Below are 20,610 nucleotides of genomic sequence, written 5' to 3'. Positions count from 1 at the left end.
GAAGTCTTTATAAGGTACTTCTAAGCCTACTTGAAACTCTCCATACACAATCCATTCATAGCACAGCGTGCTGTGTGATAAATAGTGAATATGTAAAGTGTAGGCAGCTTTAAGGTGCCTAGCACATTTTCATTCCTGTGTTTTATATTGTTTCCATGAACATTCTTTGTCAATTGCGTCGTCTGTTAATTAAATCCACTGTACGCTAGGATTTAGACAAATATTGAAGGTTATTCACTGGCAAATAAATCTTTAATTTTCATGATTATTATTATTAATTATTCATCTTTGCAATATTATTTTACAACTTTCCAAAGACTTGTTAACTTGAAAACTTTACTAGTTTCCCCTATAAAAATTTCTGTTATCCATTTCTTTTTTAATCTCTAAAACATCAATCTCATTATTTTCAGAGTACTCATCCCAGCAGTACAAGATGCAAATTGCAATGTCAGTCAATTGGCTGTGAAACTAGTGCAAGTCCTGTTGAAAACATGCAATGTTGCGGTGTCTATCAATTATGTAAATACAGATATGCTCCACACTCTCATCAATTTTGCTGACACTGTTCTCAATACAGGTAATTTTGATACGATAGAATTATTGAAGTTTTTGCTTGGAAAGAGGCTGGGAATAGCGTGAAAAATGTTCAACGTGCCTAACAACCAATAAATTTTATTATAGTGTTCAACTCCAAAATATTAAGAACTTAGAATTAATTTTTTCCATTTAATTTGATTCAAGCAAATTGATTAATTAGTTCTTATTGTTTTATAATAATTAATTATTATAGGTTAATAATTTACTGATTATAATATAGTGCTTATCTTGATAACTTTAATATTGTCTTTAACTTTAGCATTATTTAGTCTTTAATTATTATCAACTCAGAATTAATTGTTGTATTCAATTTCTATCAAGTCTAAAATTGAATTTACAGATCTGTTTCATTTATTTCAAAATTGGAATTGATTAATCGTCTCAGGTCTAACGACTATTCTTCTGCAAATTAATCCAATCGAATTATTTTAGTTCATTTTTAATTATTGAATAATTCAACGCTCATCTTGTCTGTCTTTCTTCCTACAATTACTTCACTCCTTTGTTTTGCCTATCAAAATAAGTTGAAAGTTCGTTTATTTCTCTAATAATTCGATACAGTACTTGATTTATCCTTATAATATAGTTATGGTACCCTACTAACGTTTTTTCTAATGATAGATACTTTTTTGTATTTCTATTTTAAAAATTATTTCCCTTTTCAGATCATAAAACAGCTTTCATAAAAATGACTCTGAAACTGTTTCAACTGATGAGCGAAAATTGTTTGGTTCACCGTGAGAAAGACGAGGAAAAGTTTCTTAGAGTATATCTGACAACTCTTTTCGATAAAATAGTGCTGACGATATCAGAGCGGCGGACAGGCGATGAGAACATCTTGGACCACATACCTGTAAGTTCTATCATGTTGTCATTCTATGTAGTTCTATTTGTATAAAACTGAAATTGTTCAGTCTTATAAAACTGGTTGAAGAAATTCTTGACTGCTTTGAAGATAAATCATCTGCCGCTGTCTCTTTCTGTGACCTCAGTCGTGCATTCGATTGTGTGTCACATGATATCCTCCTGGCGAAATTGAAACACCTTCATGTTGAGGGACCTGCTCTTGAGCTATTTTCCTCCTATTTGCGAGGCAGAGTGCAGTACGTCTCCGTGAATGGTGACAACTCTCGCGTTTTGCCTGTGGAGTGTGGTGTGCCTCAGGGGTTTGTATTGGCTCCAGTGCTTTTTCTGATCATGATTGATGATCTTAGCATAAATGTCCCAACAAAAATCTTCATGTATGCCGATGATACCACAGTTCTTAATAAGCATAAAAATGATGCTCAAGCTGTTGCACTGTCGGAGAGGAATCTGGAGTCGGTGCAAACTTGGTTGAATGCCAACGAACTGTTCCTCAACAAAGCCAAAACCACAACAGTAACTTTCAGGCTCAAAAAGGAATCAGCAACAAATGATACTGGTAAGGAGCAGAAATTCCTAGGAATAATTATTGACCCTACTCTAAGTTGGGCACAACACATTGCTGTTCTGAAAAGTAGGTTGAGCAGCGGTGTGTTTGCCCTTAAACGATTATGTGGGGAGCTGGACCAACATGGACTACGTCAGGCTTATTTTGGTATTTTTCATCCACACATTTCATATGGCATTATAGTCTGGGGCTGTTCTTCACAAGCACAAGACATTTTCATAATGCAGAAAAGGGCTGTCAGAGTCATCGCCAGGGCGCGGAATCGGGAACATTGTAGAGATATTTATAAATGTCTTCGAATTCTAACTCTATATTCATTATATATATTGCAATGCTTACTATTCCTGAAAGCAAATCCAGAGAAAATGGAGTTGAGAAATGCAATTCATTCTTATAATACAAGATCCAATCAGACGCTCAATGTAACACGAAGCAGACTACATAAAACTGATCAAAGTCCCTCGAATGTTGCAATTAAATTGATGAATAGGCTTCCTATTGAGGTGAGGCAACTTAATCACAGGAGGTTCAAAAAGATTTTAGAAATATTTCTCTTAAAAAACCCCTTTTACTCAGTTGAAGAGTTTATCGACATGAAAATGAATGTAGAAGATTTCAATATTTAGAATTTATTAATATTACTGTTATATGAATAGGATTAATATACCATATATGTTTTTATTGTAAATGTGACTTTGTATTGTTTTTTATTGACAGTATTTGTATTGACTGAGTGTTTTACTGTTATATTGACTGGCCTATATGTCAAATTGTGACATCCTGTTTTTTAGCTAATAAATTTATTATTATATTTATTAATTACAATTTGTAATGTACACAATTTCTTAAGAAGTTTATAACCATTGGATTTAATAATTAATAATTGAATGAAAATTAGAAAATCTTGTAAGAAAGTCTCTACAATTATCACTTTTAATTTTTTTTAGGATTTCACACATTTTGGATTCGTTTTGCATGGTAGTGATATGTGTTTTATTGAGTTTGTACCTAATAACGACTACAAATGAGATGATCTTCAATGTTTTTCCAATAAATAGTGTAGTTTATTTATTTACTTTATTTAGTACTTTATTTTTCGAAATTATAGTTGTAAAAGATAAAAGAGATGAGTTGAATTGGAAATTTGAAGTTCAAAAGTTGTCTTGAAGATAAACATTGTTCAGGAATTTGGTAGATATTTAATGAATAACTGAGGAGGTTTCAATTGCTTACAATGTTATCTTCAATCCTTCAGAAATGTTGCGGAAATATATTTGTATCTTAAACATAATTTTTTATAAAAACTTAAAATCTTATATGCTTGTGGATCGTTTCAGTCAATTTCCGAGCTGAGAAGATGCCTAATAAGTCTGCCACATTCGCTGATTCTATTGTTTGGTGCGAAATCGCCAACTCTCCAAAACGTTCTGAACTCTCTTATCATGTCAGCTATAGAGGCAATCTCCTATGAAATGGAACAGGTAACACTTCATTTGTTGACTTTCATATTTAAATATATTTATTTAGTTAAATATATTAAATATTTCATATTTAAACTTACCATAATAATATTCTTCTATAATCAATAGGTATATCTATAAATAAATTAATATCATTATTCTCTTTTAAGAGGTCAAGTTATTCATAGAAAGAAGCAATTAATCATTTTTTTTAGTGTGAGCTTCTATACTATCTTCTTATCAAAATATTATAAATTGATGTTATCAAATAAAATTAATCTACGTGAGTTATTTTTATGATTCATGGTTCAGAACTTCAGACATACTAAAGTGCATGAGATATTACTTTTAACATGAAGAGGAAAAACCCATTTCTTCTTCCACAGTTTGTAGCATAGACACAGATGGTCATCCTGCGCACAATTGGATGCACCGTGTCATTTCGCTTCACGCTCTTGTGATGAACACATCTCCGTTCACACAAACCAATATACCTGCTGATCAGTAAACAACTTTGGAACAATGCCAGGCAATAGCTAGCTGGAGGGGAGTGTTGACTTTACAAAACTCTCTCACACACACACACACACACACACACACACCACACACACACGCACATGCAATACTGACACAAAAGTAAGAAGAATGATGTTAGGTAGTGGGAGTGATTAGTGGAGGATAGAGCATCGGACCTCTCCGTCTTCGAGAAAGAGCCATGTTAAAAGTAATATCTCACAGACTTTAGTCTGCGTTATACAAAATTACTTTCGTGCTCTTGAACTATTTGATTATGAATAATTAGGTATGATGGATAATAATATAAAATTACCAATTTTTATCGACCTTTACTGTTCGTTCTAAACATTATTCTTATAAGTTTCTCAATTAACAATGAGTTTCTCGTATTGAAAGTATTCTACAAGAGAATATTCATAATTTTCATTATTCTTTCTGAATTTAATTAATTCAATTATAATTAATTGTTATGTTTATGTTTCTAATTTCCAGATGAACTCATTATGTCCTGTTGAAAAAATCAAGAGCCTGCCGGGAGTGTCATCGTATCTTGTTGATGTTTTGTTATGGAAAGAAAACTTGTTCGCCGTGGCGTTAAATAAACTGTCTCTTATGATCACTACCAAGTTCTATGATGTAAGTATTAGTTCATTACTCAAACATCCTAAACATTTGAAATTTATTGACATTTTTTAATAATTTGATTAATTTAACCAAGTAGAAACATTTACAAAATAAGGAGGATAGTAGTATTCTAGTTCTTCTTAATATTGCTGTCAATGAAAAGCACCTTCACCTTTTAAAATAATTATTCGATGGCATAGAAACTTCTGTTATTTATGTATTTTGTATTACTATTCATCAATAGGTTAACCCACTACTCATTGCAATTTATTAAAAAATAAATTTCAATAGTTGAAACTGAGTCGAAGATGAGTTGAATTATGAGTTGTGTTGCCATATTGCAAATCTGGAGTGCAGAAAAAAATGTTCCTGCACTAGAGCGGAAAGTGATTCTTTGCGTTCTGTAATCAGTGCAGGAATGGCCACTTTTCAAGGTAACTGTAGGAAAAATTAATAATCCATGCCACGTGTAGGCCTATTAGTCCAGTCAAGGAAAGGTTATAGAGGGAAAAGTTGGGAAGACAATTTTTGACCCCGCCGTTCTGTTTAGGGTAGTAAGGAGGTAAACATATCAAAAGTCCCCACCCCTACCCCCTGTGCTAAGGGGGTGGGGGTGGTTTAAAGGTACCAATTTTTGGTTTTTCGCATAAAACTCAAAAACTATGCACCCTAAGGACTTGACTGTCATATAACAAATTGAGCTTACATAATTTCCGACAATATTCATTTTAAAACTTTTTCTATATCGCCTCTTGTTTTCGAGATATCCGCTCTTGAAGGTGTGACATTTTTGAAAAAAAAACCACGTTTGCCACCAATTTTTTTCTATTTTTGCTCTCATAACTTTTTAAGAATCGATGGGAAAAATCCATGTTGATTATGAGCTTATAGAGCATAAATTCTCTTCAATTTGATGTATAATTTCACCCTTTAACGAATTCCCCTACACCTTCTGCAGCAGCTTTAGTGTTGAGTGTGAAATCTCTATTTTTGCAACAAAAGACCAATAGACAAAGGAATTTGGAGGGAATGTTTGAAACATTATTTTTGACTTTGCAGCTTTGTTGAGACTAGTCAGGAGGAGAACATATCAAAAGTCCCCATTCCTAACACATGTGCTAAGGGAATGAGGGTGGTTTAAAAGTTGCATTTTTCAGCGTTTTGCTTCCACGATCATATCTTGAGAACATTGCGTTCAACCGATAACTAACTATTCAAAAATGAAGCTTGATAAATTCTCTACACTTTTTGTTAGGTAAAATTTTGTGATATTTTCAACACTTCTCGAGATATTCGCTCTTGAAGGTGTGTAATTGTTAAAATAACAGGCTTTTATCCAATGTTTTGCTCTTTCAGGGCTTATAACTCTCTAAAAATGCATCATAAAAACTAATGCTTATCGTAGGTATGTAGAGCATTGGATTCTCTTTGAAATGATGTATTATTTCACTATTCCAAGTTTTCCTTTCATTGTTATAGCAGCTTCAATGTAGGGGGTGAAATTTTCATTGCTGCAACAATTGATCGTTTAATAATGACATTTGAAGGGGGTGTCTGTGACATAATATTTGACTTTGCAGCTTGATTTGGACTAGTTAGTAAGTGAACATAGCAAAAGTGCGCATCTTTTTCCCCTCTGTTGAAGGTGTGGAACCGCTGAGTTGACACTTGTTGCAGCAATGAAAATTTCACCCCCTTCATTGAAGCTGCTATAACAATGAAAGGAAATCTTGGAATTGTGAAATAATCCAATATCTCATTGTTTCAGGATTCAAATCATCTTCTGGCAGCAACCAGTCTTCTCTATACGTTGTCATTCATTAATAAACAAAAAATCAGGCAACTTCTCATAAGTCCGACGAAAAGTTGTTATCAGTGCATCAAAAAATTCAAAGCCGATGAGGAAGAGACTGATAAAAAAGAGGAAGCTCCTGTAGCAGAAGACACAATGAACACCTCCAAACTCATCATTTCACTGTAAGATTTTTATTCAATCAACCTACTGAAGCTTTTAAACTGTACGTAGAATCGCTCGTATTGGTACTCGATAATGTTGATCTCTTTGAGTTGACGATTTGATAATTTTATATTATTATTATTGATTGCACTTTTTACCTTTGCTTCTCGTATAATTAGATCGCAGGCTAAGAGATTCTTACAAGAACTCCTAATTCTTGTAAGAATCTCGTGGTACAATTCATGTTAACATAAGCACTTGAAGTTCCTTGCACAAGCGTCTCTATTAGTTACCAATTATTTAATTCTTATCTTTTATTAATTCATCATAAAAACTAATGCTTATCGTAGGTATGTAGAGCATTGGATTCTCTTCGAAATGATGTATTATTTCACTATTCCAAGTTTTCCTTTCATTGTTATAGCAGCTTCAATGTAGGGGGTGAAATTTTCATTGCTGCAACAATAATTGATCGTTTAATAATGACATTTGAAGGGGGTGTCTGTGACATAATATTTGACTTTGCAGCTTGATTTGGACTAGTTAGTAAGTGAACATAGCAAAAGTGCGCATCTTTTTCCCCTCTGTTGAAGCAATGAAAATTTCACCCCCTTCATTGAAGCTGCTATAACAATGAAAGGAAATCTTGGAATTGTGAAATAATCCAATATCTCATTGTTTCAGGATTCAAATCATCTTCTGGCAGCAACCAGTCTTCTCTATACGTTGTCATTCATTAATAAACAAAAAATCAGGCAACTTCTCATAAGTCCGACGAAAAGTTGTTATCAGTGCATCAAAAAATTCAAAGCCGATGAGGAAGAGACTGATAAAAAAGAGGAAGCTCCTGTAGCAGAAGACACAATGAACACCTCCAAACTCATCATTTCACTGTAAGATTTTTATTCAATCAACCTACTGAAGCTTTTAAACTGTACGTAGAATCGCTCGTATTGGTACTCGATAATGTTGATCTCTTTGAGTTGACGATTTGATAATTTTATATTATTATTATTGATTGCACTTTTTACCTTTGCTTCTCGTATAATTAGATCGCAGGCTAAGAGATTCTTACAAGAACTCCTAATTCTTGTAAGAATCTCGTGGTACAATTCATGTTAACATAAGCACTTGAAGTTCCTTGCACAAGCGTCTCTATTAGTTACCAATTATTTAATTCTTATCTTTTATTAATTCATCACTTTAAATAAAACTGTTATTAATGTTTGTGCAAGTGGTATTGTTCAGATTGATTTCTATGGTGATTTATCTATAGGGTATTGAGTAATATCTATTCATTGATTGTTTGTTCATGTATTCTCTTAATTTGAATCGTTTATTATTTTCAGTGATGTGCAAAAAGCCGGTGAATCGCTTCTTAAGGATATTTGCAAACGTCTAGAGTGCACCTTGGAATAGATTGACTATGTCGTCAGCTTCGTCAATGTTAGATCATTAAAAATGAAACTATTTTTAAATCAAGTTGATAGAGAATTCATGAATCATTACTGGAATGTCTATTAACGGGGCTTATTTGAAAGCTTTAACTAGATTCAAATAGATTTTTATTGAAGAACTGATGAACTTTTTCAACTCATTATACCCTGATATTGCATTATAATTATTATTTATGTTGCTTTTATAGTATGTATAAACGTTTTATAGATCTTGTCTATTTCTTGGACATTATACATTCATTTTATGTGTGTTCATGAAACATTTCTATGTAAAGTAAGCTATTTATAGTTCTATGAGACAGTTAAATTCAATTAAATATTATATTTATTTTTAAATTTGCGCTATACTTATTCCTTACATTCCTAATTTCTCCCAGGCCACGAATTTATACTTGCTCGAGATATAATCATTATCATTTTAGATAAATGAACCTGCAAAATAGAATATAATCATTTGTCAACTCTTGGAGTAAAACGGTTTGAAAATCTAACAATAATTTTATTATATCTAGTCTTGATTGGTCTTTAACCTTATACCCTGCTGAAAAGGGTGGAGAAACATTGAAAAAAATTAATTAAAAAAACGTGTAGGCCTAGTACTGATAATTCCTGTTATTGAACAAATTAAATTAATTTATAAAAATGACTGAAATTCTAAATAGTACAATATAGGTTATCTGTTTACTTCTTTACCATAATATACATTTCTATATCTATAAATAATAATCATCTAACAAATGACAATTTATTTTTTTATATTTATAAAGCTGCGTTTGCACCAAAGTTATTAACAAAATGTTAATAACTTAATCCTTTTAGATTCTATTAGATTGAACATAACTTATCATACACATGATGAACATATGTGTTTGTCAAGTTCCGTTCAATCTAATCGAATCTATAAGAAGTAAGTTATAAGCAAAATGTAAACCAGCTTAATACTGTTATTTATACAGTTGTGAATTCTTGTTTTCCCATCGAATATTTTTATTTGAATTCTTATTGCAAGATTCCAGTTGGAACTTGGAAGGCTTAATGGAAGTTAAATATTGTTCAATATTTACAACTTGAAGCAAGTAACCAGAACGAAGCTAATTTTTCAATTGGCGTCGAGGCGTGAACCAGACCTTAAGCTGCGTTTACACCAAAGTTATTATCAAAATGTTAATAACTTAATCCTTATAGATTCTATTAGATTAAACGGAGCATGACAAATACATACGTTCATCATGTGTATGATAAGTTATGTTCAATCGAATAGAATCTATAAGGATTACGTTATTAACATTTTGTTAATAACTTTGCTGTAAACGCAGCTTTACAATTGCTTCTACGGATCTTATTATGTTTTAATTCACTATAGCACATATATCTAAATTCATATAACACAGAAATCTAAAAGTAACAATATTTCAATGTATTCCCCGAGTCATATCTTTTGTATGTCAAGAATCCTCCCTACTTCCTAAATAATGTTCTCAATGTGTAAATACTGTGTTCATTGCTTTAGTAGTATCTTGATGGTTTTGTAATGAAATTGAATAGCTTAGATTCAAAGTCCATTATTTATTGCTAGGCGAAGCTAGGGCACAGCCGATACTGTCTTAGACATAATACTTCAATACAATACAAACTCACTAACTACATAAAAATCACCAAATAATACTAATTAAGAGAGAAACATTCAAGTTAAGCTCCGTGCAAAACAAGGAAGGATATTTGTAAAACTATGGTTATTTATAATTAAAAACTGGAAAACAATGAAAATATGAGGGAAAATCTATGACAAATAAGACTTGATAGAAATAATTTGGCGGAGGCTTTATGTCGTATAATTTAGCGATCGAGATATTCTGTATGCTGTAAGAATTGTTTATGCTTCGGAATAAGAAGGTTTCTTGACATAGAACGGAAGAGATCCAATTCTCTAATCATGAGATCATTTTTTGTTTTTCCCCCAACTGAATATCCTTTCTTTTGGTGTTTTGAATCTGAATAGTACTCAGCCTCAGCTTCATAGCGAGGTGAAACCACCCGTAAGAGTCTCCACTCTAATGAAAGAATGTTATGAATGTTATTGTTACTTATTTTTACCTTCTATTCAAAAAATTGAAAGTAGAAAGAATAATTTAAAATAAGTAAATGTATGACATTTTATTTTCTCCTTCAATTGGATTGATCTATAATGAAGGAAAGAATTGGCTTATACACGTACGGGATAGGAAATTCACGAATGACGCATCATACGTCTGAACTACTCAACTAAAAACCTTGCATATTGATTGGTAATTTACCGAGGACGGTTATAGCTTATAGGCCTATTTTAAATTCTTTCAGAAGGTCAAGTTTTTAATTAGACCCTTGCGGACTCGCGGAGCACGGATTACTTTCTAGTTAGAAATGAATTAGAATCACCCCGCCTCCTATAAGTTATTCAATGAGTCAAAAGTTTCCCTAACTTGGTTTAAATTTACGAATCTATTAGAATTCATGTTCTGGTAATTATAACTTACCATAAGGATAGTAGTAGTAATAGGGGACAGTTTTGAGTGAAGGATAACTTGTGTAGGAGCTGTAGCTGTAGGAGAGAGGGGCCGTGTATACAACTGGGGCGGCCAGCAGCCCTGGATTGGGGCCTGGCACAGGGGCGGGTGCTGGAGCTGGCGAAGCTAGGACAACTCCCATCATTGCTGCTACAATCACCAATGCCTATACAACAAAAAGCAATTCACTTATCAGGCAATACATGCTTTAAATGTAATAAGATTCTACAATTATGTCAAATTAATTTGTTAATAATGTTTATTATATAAGAGGTAACCACTTTGTAAGCATTCCCTTCAAACATAAAATTAGCCCTTTAAATTTGCTAAAAATTTGTTGAACAGTCTTCTGAATCAAATTTCCACGAATTCTACCATTCAAGAGTACCTATCTCCACTGCAGCTTTATTTGAATGTCATGAATATTTTAAACTTGATCGCTAAAATATTTGCAATCAAATTTTGGATGATAAAATATGTCAGCCTCGAGCCTATTGAATTTTATTTACATTTCCCATAACCATTCAACCAGAAATTAAAATTTTAACACACATTGCGTAAAAATTAGTCTATCTACGAACCAGGGGTGCCCAGCCCCCCCAAGGGCAATGGCGCATGCCCCCCCCCCCAATCCAAGTGTAATGCCCCCCCCCCCAAATCACCCCGATTTCCAACCCTTTAGTTTTCAACATTAGTCAGTGTATGACAATAAAATTCACATCTTACATTCTAATCTTCCAAAGGACATTATTTACCTTTGGTCTTGTGAGGAATTCTTTCTGTTTTCATAATATTGCAAAAATATATACCATCGTTTCTTATCTCTTTTAAAATAGAAATGAAGTATCTTTTTGATATTATTTTTGAGACTAGCAGTGCATCCGTTCTTGTTCGGGAGGACTAGAAAGTACTACATTACATCAGGAAAAACTACATGACAAATATTTTAATAGGATATTAAAAGATAAGTAAGGGAGGCTTCGCTTTTTAAATGTTAAGGTTACTTATAAAAAGTTGAATAATAATATCATTGATAATTCTTTATTGCAAAAGAATATTGCATAGCAATTTTGGTACCTAAACATTCATACAAATTTGGAACGATTTTATTCATACAATATATCATGTCGGCAAGTTTAGGTATTCTAAATCCTATACTATTAAACGAGCAATTTCTGTTTAGATGTTTAAATGTTTAGATGTTTCTCTTTCACCGGATCTCGAAAACGGCTCTAACGATTCTCACGAAATTCAGAACATAGTAGATTTATAATATAAAAATTCGATTGCACTAGGTCTCATCCCTGGGGAAACTCGCTGAAGGACATTGCATGTGTGTGAGACAAAATTATGACTCAGCTGTTGAATTTTTGTACCTAATTCAATCAGGTACTTAGTGGCAGTTGTACAAAAGCCGGTTAAATTTTTATCCTGATTAATTCTAGTAGAACCAATCAGATAAGCTATCTGTTTGAGATGGTCTTCTGTGATTTGGTTCACGTGAAATTAATCAGGTTTAAAATTTAACATGCTTTTGTGAGAGAATTTTTTGCATTCCTCTAGGAATTAATCTCAATCCACTGTGATTAGATAGAACCTTTCTGTATGAGCTATGAATATTTATTATAATTTCTTCTTCCGTAATAATTTTATATGCTTTTGTAGGTACTCCAGAGCGGAGCTCGGTGCCCCGATATTTATCATAAATTGGAACAGGTTGTCACTGATGTTGCGTTGTTGGTAGTATTTACTTTTTAACATTACAGAGTAAATAACACAAGTCGAACAAAATGTATCTTCAAATGGTTTGTTTTTTGGAATAAAGATATCATCTGAACAAGTACATTTTGTAAATTCTATCTATTAATACCAAATATCGGGGCACCGAGCTTTGCTCGTTATTTATTCATTGATAAACAGAACTCAATTCTTTAAAATGATTGGGGAAGGACTAACAGGCACAGCCCAAAACTGTTTCTTCCCCGAATTTTGATTTATGCACTATAAAATTTATAGTTGGAATATTTAATATTCCAAAAAGTAGATTATGTTTCATACACTTGAATTCAAGTGAAATTTTCAGTCCAAATATTTGAAAACATGAAACTTCTAATTTAGATTGTTTACATACCAAATTGAATGACAATATAACACTCACTAATCACTTAGAACTGTAAAATAATGATTAACTTTGAATATTATGATATATACCATCTCATGTCAACAAATCAGATTACTGTATTTTGATCGAGTCAATTAAAATTTCTAGATTTCTCGCGAGATACGGTAAGCTAATTGATTACACAGCTGATCTCCCACACAGGCACACGCATCTTCTGTTATCGACAGACGACGAAATCATCATCTGTTTTTCCAAGGATGAATTAATTATCCTTTTCATGTCCTTCAGGGAGTTTTCTCAGGGATGAGACCTAGTGCAATCGAATTTTGATATCATAAACCTACTATATTCCGAATTTCTTGAAAATCGTAAGAGCTGTTTCCGAGACCCGTTGAACATAAATAACCATTTAACAAGATAACCAGATAGCCAGATATAAAAATATAAACAGATATACAGAAATTGCTCGCTTAATATAATAGGATAACAACTTATAGTCCAGTCAATGGTCGTTTTTCAGGAAACAGCCCCGAAAGAATTTTTTTCGATGGTTCTATATGTATTTTGGGGCGCTGAATTCTAATCTGAAATCTGCTGACACGCCAGAGGGCGACTTCACCCCCAAAATTTTGGACTTTTTTTAAGTTTTCCATTTAATCTCGAGAACCTTGAATTTTTCGAGAAAAAGCATTCTCTATATAATATTAAAGATAATAAAATTTCCAATGAATTGAGTGGTCGCGCAGGACTACTTTTTGGATTTTTTATCTGAAGTGTTCCACAAGATACGCAACTTTGCATGTGCGAGAAATTTGTGATATTTCCCCCATTTTCACAGTCTCGCATATGCAACGTTGCGTATCTTGTGGAACACTTCAGATAAAAAATCCAAAAAGTAGTCGAGGTTGTGATGAATTTTCTCCTCTTTTCACTCCCATGAATTATACTCCTGTTTTCAATACCGTTCAAAAGTTACAGCCAATTGAATAATGATCTCCATTTCCTCATTTTTCTTGCGATTTTACTGTTATTAAAGAGTCTCTAAAATGAGTACAATACATGATAGAAACTTGCGATTGGTCTTAAATGAGAGAAAATTCATGCTCTATAAGCTGAGTTGCCTTAAATTGATCTTGCATTACTGTTTATATCGAAAAACTGTCGAGACTGTGAAAATGAAAAAAAATATCGCAAATTTCTTGATTTTTAGAAACAAACGTATCTTACTTCACGATTATATTTTTACAAAAATCATTCACCTCACATAAAAGAGGAGATTCTTTTCTTCAAATCAAGACCAAGTATCATTTTGAGTTACCGAGACACACAGTTTTGAATATAGAAATCGGTCATTTTTCTATGCATTGAAATATGGGCTGAAATACACTAAAGGAGAAATTTCCTATTTTTTAAACAAATTTTAGTGATATGATACATGATTTTCAACCGCCATGACGAGCTGATATGAACGAGCTGTAGTACGAGGAGATGTGATCATTCAGTCAAAAGTTATAAGTGATTAAAGTTTTGATCCTGGACGTATCCCTATGTGTGCCCCCCACTAGGAAATACTGAAATCTAACGAGAGATTCTCATATAATATAACCCTCGTAAGGTGATTTCAGCCGAAATGTTTCTTTTTTGTTAGGAAGGCCATGAAGAGGTATTATAATGAGAATTTGAATTTTGGCTGTAGGACATGAATTTCTATCATGACTAGAAAAAGATCCTAGTTGTATAGGCTAGAATTGGTAGGTTTGCATAATTTTGAAAACCCCTTAAAAAATACCCCTTTTTTGAAAACTCTTAGCTACGGAATCAAAAATCGTAGAGTCCTGCGCGACCACTCAATTTATTGGAAATTTTATTATCTTTAATATTTTAGGGAATGCTTTTTCTCGAAAAGTTAAAGGTTCTCAAGATTAAATGGAAAACTTGAAAAAAGTCCGAAATTTTGGGGTTTTTTGGGAGTTTTGGTGGTGAAGCCGCCTTCTGGCGTGTCAGCGAATTTCAGATTAGAATTCAGTGCCCCAAAATACATATAGAACCGTCGCGAAAAATTCTTTTGGGCTGTTTCCTGAAAAACGACAATTTGACTGTACTATTATACAAAACAGAAAAAAGTAATGAAGCATTACAATAATTACTTGATTACTGTGTGGTAAATAGGGTGTAAATTTGAAAGATTGAAATTGGCTTCATTTGATATTTTTCACAAATTTTTGACAAGAGAAGTTTTTTCTTCTGTCAAATTCACTAGAGTTTGCGATGTTGTTTATAATTGCATTCCCATTCCAGAGACATTAATATCATCATGAAACGCATTCGAAATTAAAATAATTATTAGATTAAAATGTCTTTACAATTTAACTTGTCATTGTGCTTTTAAGAAAATTAGGTTGCAACAGCAAGGAAACTCAAACACAGGACCATTAAAATTGAAATTAAGCAAAGGAAATCAGAATAATAGTGGATGATGAAGTTATAATTTATTTTTGTGAAAGATTTACCTTCAAACTCATAGGCTTAAAATTACTAAAATTCCTGCATACAAAATATTATCAATTGTATTTTTTATGCTTTATATTCCTTAGGAAAATATAACATTGTAAAGGTGGGAAAAAGTATTAAAATTAACTACATTAGGATATCTCTATTTAATACCTTGATTTTTTAGCCATGATTCAAAATGTTGACATAAAATATTAAAAAAATCTTGCCCCCCCCCAAAATTGATGGCGCAAATTGCGCCATGCCCCCTCCCTTGTGGGCACCCCTGCTACGAACAGATTGAATGGAAATTTTTAAATTGATAAAATTCAATGTGAATTAATCGTCTAATGCTTACCGTAGTTCTATTGCATTACACTGTAATCTACAATTTATTTTCAAATAAAAATCGTAATTCATCGGAGGTTGAATATAAATGTGAGTTATATATTCTCTGAAATCGTCTAATGCTTACCGTAGTTCTATTGCATTACACTGTAATCTGTAATGCATTTTATTTGCAAAAATATTATAATTTCATGCTCTTTTACTGTAGGGGTTTCAAGAAATGTATCAACAGTTTGAGTAATTTAGTTATGTACTTAATTACTATGGGATTGAATACTTTCAACAATATTTATCTTACCATAATAATCAAGAGAACTTTAATATAGCAGTTCAGGAAGCATTTGGTAAACAACTCAAGAGAAACCTTAACGTAGTAAATAATTACAAAAATTTGGAACCAATGTTCTAATGTGATACAAAATAAACTGATACTGTAATAATTGCAAATTACTAAAAACCAGCTTACTAAAAGAATAATCAAAATCAGGGTTGCTTTACAATACTCTATTATTATTATTATTATTATTATTCTTTTTTAATATATTGAAATTGTTTTATATAATGAAATAATATTTTATTAATGAATTATCTCATAATAATTTTTCCAGTAAGAAAACATATTTCCTCAAATAATTTGCATGAACTTATAGCAATACTCACGATCTGCATGACGGCAAGTAGTGTGCTATCTAGTGAAGACTGCGGCTGTCCACGAAATCACACTGTCGACTGTCGTCTGCCTCTGAGAATGTGCAAGGCTTTATAGCGCGCCGAATCGGCATACCTCCCCCCCCCCACTACTAACCCTTCCATCAGAACAGCAGTCAATCGGTCATCCTTCTGCTTTGCTGCAGTTTGAAAAGAGGATAAAAACAGCCGAGGAGTCAACAGGTGAGGAGTCAAAAGGAGACAATCCCAGCCGCCCGTACAAAATTAATCATGGGCTTGAAAGGAGCAGCCTATCTAGACTAATTACGCCACTGTATTACCGTGTATGCCTTCTAGGCATTCAACCTAGTAAGCTAGAATAAAAACAATCAATTAAAGTAAAGGATGATCTTATAGATTTATTCTGCCTATTGTTTAGTGATTACCGAATCTGGAAATTATTGATGTGTTATTCAAGTTGTATACCGTATCAGGCTTTTTATTATTTGTTTATTTTTAACCAATAAATAATAACTATTGACTTTCAATTCATTGCTTTCTTCAATGCTTAAAATATTTTATATAATTCATTTTATTTTCTAAACCAACCAATCAGTTTTGAGATTACTGCTTTTTGTAGATAGGTACAGGTTTTCCAAGATAACTTCATTCAATCTCAATCACAGAATGACAAAACATAATAAATTCAATTGAAATGTTCATTATTCTGGAGACAAATCAAACTGATAAGAATGCCGTAGATTGCGTTGAAATTGGTGGTGGGAGGGGGTGGAGGAGTTTCCAGGGGGATAAAGGTAATAAAACTATCTAGTACTCAACATGACTACAGACGACCAATGTTCATTTACCTCAACACATTGAGCTCTAGGGCTTACATACAAAAATATAAATTTATTGAAGGAATACTTTATGTAGACTATTGTAATTTTCTGAATCAATAAATTAACAATAGGCAAAGTACCTATTATACAAAGAAAGGGAGTATAATATGTTTCAACAGCTTCTAATAATATATAGTTTCTATACTACAGATTCTAAATAACAGGTTTTCTGGCTCAATTATATTTATTGGCCAATCATTAAGTACTGTTATCAACTAGAATATCGAAATCTTATAATTAATTAATAGTAATACTTCTACTATATATTTTTATCAATATTCGAATAGTAGTACTTGATGGATTTTTTTATTGATAGCAGGCAATAACGTGCATCGTATGCTCGGTCTGAATTGAAAGAGACACTTCCTCAGACAAGTGACCTTGCCTTTATTAGTCGTTTTGTTAAATACCCACCTACTGAATGGTAAGGTAAATCCCATTATCATTGTGAAGAGTGAATAAAGAACATCAATTTGTTACACTAGACACGAATTCTTCTTTTTCGTTAACTGGACATCCCTCTCTTTGCTTGGTAAATTCAAAAACTAGTCAAGGCTTATTTTTCGCATTAATACCGACAAAAAGTCTTCTATTTGAACGTTTTCTCATACTGTACGCATGTTGGCTCATCAATTCATACCATTGAAAATCACCAGATGAGTGATTCAGCGTCTGAAGAGCAAAAAGAAAAGATGGCCATGACAATTTTCAACTACTTCATTTTCAATCCTATTTATATATAATAATATATAAATATATACCGTATACTTCAAGTAGCCTAGTAACCCATTCTAAGGAAAAATCCAAACTGATTTATGTTTGAGCCATTTTCTAAATTTGAAATACAACACAAAAATTCAATCTACCTGTATTAAGTTGGAAAAATGAAGAATTTATTGCTAATTTGAATACTATATCGATGGAAATGGTCATAGAATGTTCAATACAAATAAATATCCAGTATCAGGTAGGTACCTGACTTCGACCTTTACTTCATCAAATTTTAGAACTTCATTAACTTAAATTAATTTCAAAAATCGTTGAATAAAAATTGAATGTGCCTTTATTGAATTGACTATCTTCTCCAAATTAATTATGATAAAAATTTATTGATGAATTGTAATAATTTATTGTGTATCAATTTCCCCAACTGAGATTCATCTTACATCGTGGAAAAAAGAGAAAATGAAACAATATTATAGAATTTAAAGATTAATCAAAGAATATTGACTCAAGAATAAATCAGTATTCACCAGAATAAAAATAATAATTTGAATATTATTATCTCAACACGATTCAGATTAGGCACTTTAAAAATTATGGAATTCCATATTCATACCCTCCCAAATATAATACATAACTTTATATTATCATGCTTCCTGTTCTTATCAATTAACTGTACACGTTCAGTGTACTCTAGTTTCTACTTGCAGAAATGTCTTTATTATCTTTCCGAGATATTTTGCTTTCAATTGTACAAATTTAAGAAAATATAATCGCTAATAGGCCTATATGTTAATTTTCAAAAATTATTGACTTCAGTAAGTCAAATAAAAATATGCAATTCGTCAACAATTCAATTCGTGTCAGCAAAAGAAGCTGATCTTGCTGATGGTAAGATGCAAGTCTATTATTACAATAGTAGGGGAGCTACCAAGGCCAATCTCACTTTTTCACAGAACCCACAACATGAGAGCGTTGGTTGTATGGTAATTGTATAGGAGGCTCATGCTTGATAGCAGAGCTACAAGAAGCAGATAGGCATCCTTTATAGTTTTCAATGTCTTGCAAAGAACTAGTGATGTGTATTTTTTTGAAACCAAAAAAAGTCCGTGGAATGATGGACAGTTTAATCCTAGTAGTTGAAGAAGCAGCTCCAACAAAAGATGCTCACTTAATGACTTTGGATGCGTTTTTATAGTTGCTGTTAGGATGAAGAGACCTTCTAGTGGGAAAAAGCCCTTGGGATGCTGCATCTTTCGAAGGCTGAGGAATGTTGTTTCTCAATAGTTCAAAATATGCTTTCGGGTGTCATTGAACCGGCCTTGAATGTTCCGGGTGTGTATGTTTAGATCGAGTGCATCATGCATAGTCATCTCCTGCCCTAATTATCGTTACCATTATTATCTGTTATCGTCTTCCTCTAGCGTTTTGAAGTGCCTCGTCTTGATCCGTTCTCTTCAATTCCGACAACTGCTTTTTCTGTAATACTGTTGTTTTTGTGTTAATCATAACGATTTTTCATGCATTGCCAGATCCTATTTTCAAAATTAGATGTAGGTAGGACTACATATTTATTCTCATAAATGTGAAGTCAGTGTGGTATGTTCGTACATATTGAATGAATTGCTCACCTATACTAGCTATTTCAAGATTAAAGCTTTTGTAATTCAGTCAAATAAGAGAAAGCTCTGCCTTGAAAAACCAAAATTATCATAGGAGGCTATTGTTGATTTCCTGTTAGAATTATTTTTAACCATTTCCTGATTATCAAGCAATAATTGCATGATTGTCGGCATGTACAGTTTATAATTATAGAAACCAGAAAAAACAGAGAAAATAATATTGGAAGAGGTTGTTTTTAGACTAGGCATAGGATTTTATTCATTTTTATAGCACACATGTGACATAATTCTTGTATAGCCTTAATATGCGACACCTAGTTCCGGTTAGATTTTAATCGTGATCAATTACAAGAGAACCATTCAGAGTAGGCTTTTCCTAAAAGAAGGCTTCTCTGATTGGTTTTCGTGAAATTAATCACGATTAAAATTTAACGGGCTTTTATGCAACCGGGCCTAGTGTATTATTAGTATTAATATAATCATACAAGAATTCAACAAATACTGTGTCAGAAAAACAACATGTATGCTATGCGGTATTGAAAATGAATAGATGGTTGTCACGAGAAACAGCTTGGCCCCCACAAGGCCACTGCAATTTCAAGCTTTTTCTCCTGACTCAACCAAACTTGTTTATTATTTCAAAGTCGACAAACTTGAGTAGTTTAGTACAGGTTTGTTGATTGTAGATTATGAAAAGAGTGTAATACAACATTTCACCAAAATAAATTGATAAGTCATACAAGTGATTTGAACTGTATCAACTATCAAAATTAGGGAAACAGTTTTGGGGCCATCCTGTTGATTCTCTCCCTATCAATGATTTGATCCTGTGTATTTGTAAATTGATAAAATAAGTGCTTTCACCAGCAATCGTTTTTCAATGCCAATATATTGAGAACAGTTCAATTATATGAATATTGGTTCCAAAATACAATGTTTATAAATGAATATCGTGGTTTTGACTATAATGTTTTTGTTACATTAAACTTACAGTTAAAAAATGTGTTTTTGTTACATTAAACTTACAGTTGAAAATGTGTTTTTGTTACATTAAACTTACAGTTAAAAAATGTGTCAACCGAAGTTTGAGTTCCTATTTCATTAGACATATAACTCATATCTGTAGGTTGAATGTAACAAATATTAAAAATGCCATTAATTTATAA

General features: G+C 32.4%; 2 protein-coding genes across 2 annotated transcripts in view; one reads left to right on the top strand and one right to left on the bottom strand.

Moving 5' to 3' along the window:
* The window catches only part of LOC111046514 (condensin-2 complex subunit G2), a 31,212-nt gene extending 22,826 nt beyond the window's left edge, over window positions 1-8,386 (top strand). The window contains exons 15-20 of the mRNA XM_039427285.1: window positions 414-580; window positions 1,266-1,453; window positions 3,370-3,513; window positions 4,501-4,644; window positions 6,401-6,609; window positions 7,939-8,386. Coding sequence (XP_039283219.1) covers window positions 414-580; window positions 1,266-1,453; window positions 3,370-3,513; window positions 4,501-4,644; window positions 6,401-6,609; window positions 7,939-8,008 — 922 coding nt within the window. The 3' untranslated portion in view covers window positions 8,009-8,386. The remainder of the gene's footprint in view (window positions 1-413; window positions 581-1,265; window positions 1,454-3,369; window positions 3,514-4,500; window positions 4,645-6,400; window positions 6,610-7,938) is intronic.
* An 89-nt stretch (window positions 8,387-8,475) lies between these two features.
* Window positions 8,476-16,386, bottom strand: LOC111046511. Its single transcript, XM_039427284.1, has 2 exons — window positions 16,210-16,386; window positions 8,476-10,755 (listed from the first exon to the last, which is right to left on the bottom strand). Exons 1-2 carry the CDS (start codon window positions 16,216-16,218, stop codon window positions 10,549-10,551), a joined length of 216 nt encoding a protein of 71 aa, XP_039283218.1. The 5' UTR covers window positions 16,219-16,386; the 3' UTR covers window positions 8,476-10,548.
* Window positions 16,387-20,610: the final 4,224 nt, after the last annotated feature.

Source organism: Nilaparvata lugens, chromosome 4 (assembly GCF_014356525.2).
Source record: "Nilaparvata lugens isolate BPH chromosome 4, ASM1435652v1, whole genome shotgun sequence".
NCBI classification, from domain to species: Eukaryota; Metazoa; Arthropoda; class Insecta; order Hemiptera; family Delphacidae; genus Nilaparvata; species Nilaparvata lugens.
The sequence above is the reverse complement of the archived record's forward strand: the minus strand, read 5'-3'. Positions and strand labels throughout refer to the sequence as shown.